The sequence below is a fragment of the Solanum tuberosum genome, unplaced genomic scaffold (assembly GCF_000226075.1).
Source record: "Solanum tuberosum cultivar DM 1-3 516 R44 unplaced genomic scaffold, SolTub_3.0 scf00106, whole genome shotgun sequence".
In the NCBI taxonomy this organism is placed as follows: domain Eukaryota; kingdom Viridiplantae; phylum Streptophyta; class Magnoliopsida; order Solanales; family Solanaceae; genus Solanum; species Solanum tuberosum.
The window spans coordinates 1,319,571-1,322,078 of NW_006239032.1; the positions used below are offsets into that span (position 1 = coordinate 1,319,571).

At 32.3% G+C, this 2,508-nt stretch overlaps 1 protein-coding gene across 1 annotated transcript; it reads right to left on the reverse strand.

Moving 5' to 3' along the window:
* Positions 1-1,333: 1,333 nt before the first annotated feature.
* Positions 1,334-2,122, reverse strand: LOC102587167 (pectinesterase/pectinesterase inhibitor PPE8B-like). Its single transcript, XM_015309584.1, has 2 exons — positions 1,837-2,122; positions 1,334-1,728 (listed from the first exon to the last, which is right to left on the reverse strand). The coding sequence occupies exons 1-2, from the start codon at positions 2,120-2,122 to the stop codon at positions 1,334-1,336; spliced, it is 681 nt and encodes a 226-aa protein (XP_015165070.1).
* Between the last annotated feature and the right edge of the window lie 386 nt (positions 2,123-2,508).

Sequence of the window (2,508 nt, forward strand, 5' to 3'; positions counted from 1 at the left end):
TTTTTATGCTAACTATAATCTTCCTATCTTTATAGGACGACACACAAACATATATATGTTCTTGATTAATTCTCAAAGAAGATTTATATTGTTTTAACGGAATATTAAATGTAAAAATTACAGGAATTATAGTGTAATGAGTAAATTACATTATACCCTACCCTTTTCAATTTTACAAAAAATTCTTCAAAAATCAGACATCCGGATAAATAAGATTCATCCGGATACATAACCTATTGCGCTTAAAAAAAAATCTAAACGTAAAATTAATTTTCAGTCTCACGAATCACGCAAAACAAATTGATATCAATCTATTTCAAATCATAACAACTTCAGAGTATTCAAAATTCAAATTTTCTTCTCCTTCATCTATCCCAAATCGTAACATATCCAAATAAACGAACTGATACATGATGAATATATGGTAAACCTATATTACAAGTTATAAATACACTTTTTAATAATTATTAAAAATAACAGTTTAATTACAAGTCCTAACATATTAGAATTATTTTATATTAAATTAATTATTTATTCTTATGGTAAATTTTCACTAAATAAAGATGTGTATATGTTTAATTTTTTCTTATAATAATCAATTCAGCCCTTATTACTTAAAATCCAAAATATCAGCCAAATAATTGGCCCAAATCCACGGCCAATTCATTTATTTTGGTTTTATAAGCCTGTGACTCTTTTGTTTTGATTGATATATTACTGCTATAATGCATAAAATGAACTATATAAAATGAACACTCATTTTTAAGTTTAAGTTATGTTTCTCTTGGTCATCCTAAGAGTCATTCTAACCACATTATTTAGTGTCCGCTACATTTTGACACAATGAGTTTCTGTTAATATGTACCTTTTTAAGCTTTAATGCTCAGTCGATTAGTTGGACAATGGCAACAATAAATTACTTGAAGAAGGAATTTAAAATTAGTTTGACGAAGAAAAAAAAACAAGAAACGTACATAGTAGTATTATTTTTATAATCTGATAATAACTACTAGGAATACATACAACTTATTGTTGTTCAAGATAAATCTAGGTAATGAGGGATATTGACGGGAATTCACTGGTCGCCATTTATAAAGTTTCTAACCGTGAATTTTGATGCAATATCTGGATCACTAGTGATGGATGTTCATGTCACACGTCCCTTCGTAACAGCACCCGGTCCTCTATTTTTGTACTCCAGATAATATGGTCGGCGGCTATCGGATTTATTTGCCGAATCAATCCATTCAACCCATCGTCTAGGATCTATCAAGTTACCGATGTAACTTTCCATTATCACAATCCTAGAAAATATACCCCATGGCCGACCTAACTACATTGTGACATTGTCCGATTTCTCCAAATCGACGGTAGCCTTTATAGAGCAATTTTGAAGCACTGTTTCACTTTTTAAGGCCTCGAAATCTCTTTTCTGCGCTGTGATTGTGTTATATTGCCTTGCCATTGGAGTGCGTGCTTCAATCAAGCAGTTTTGGAACATGGATGTCGCGTCACCACATATGAAATCTATTGTGCCATAGATTTCACAGTCTCGGTAGAATTGACGTTGCTTTTTTGCATACAAAGTGTCTTGATACCCGTCGAATCGACATTTATAAAAGGACACCGAATCTGCTTCAACTCTTAATGCCACTGCCTGATGCTTTATGGGTCCGGCATTATTCCTAAAAGTTACGTCTTGGGCTGTGAAGCCATTGCCAAGAACCCCTACAAATTAAATTATAAGAAACAATTATAATTCATCAAAACTAATAAAAATAATATATATAGAGAGAGACGGACTTACCCACGGTTGCGGTGTCATAGGTTTATTACCGTTGACAAAACTTCTATTACCCGTTATAATCGTAGTGTCCATACCTTCTCCGATCAGGATTATATTAGTCTTTTTTTTATCAACTCTAATATATTCCTGATACGTGCCTTTCTTAATTTTTATAAAGAATGGCTTGACACTGTGATCAGGGGCCACCAATATTGCTCCAGCAATTGTGTTGAAATTACTGGTTCCATCTTTAGAAACAACCGTGTTATAAGGTGTTTCCGTTATCAGTTGGCTTTGAACACATACAACGATAGTTGCGGCGACAAACAACGTCATTACATTCCATGCATTAAAAAATTTAAAAAGTCTACAATCTAGAGATATGGAAGAAGGATACCGTAAAAACTATCCGTGAAGGCCATTGCAAAGTTGATGAACATGCAGTAGTTCTTCTTGGTAGTGTAAGAGTTCTATTTCTTAATATTGTAGTATTGTCCAAGCTTAACCATCCCCCTCCTTTATATTGTAGTAAACGTTTACTCTTTCTTGCGTGTTTAAATTTTTGCATACATTTGTAAAATGTCATTTTTAAAGGCTCATTTATTGGATAAGCAAATGTCATCTTTATTTCATTGAATTTTTCTACCATTTGAACAATTACTTACCTAGGTAATATGTAATTGTAGTAACATTTAGTCCTTAGCTTAATTATGGTATTGCTT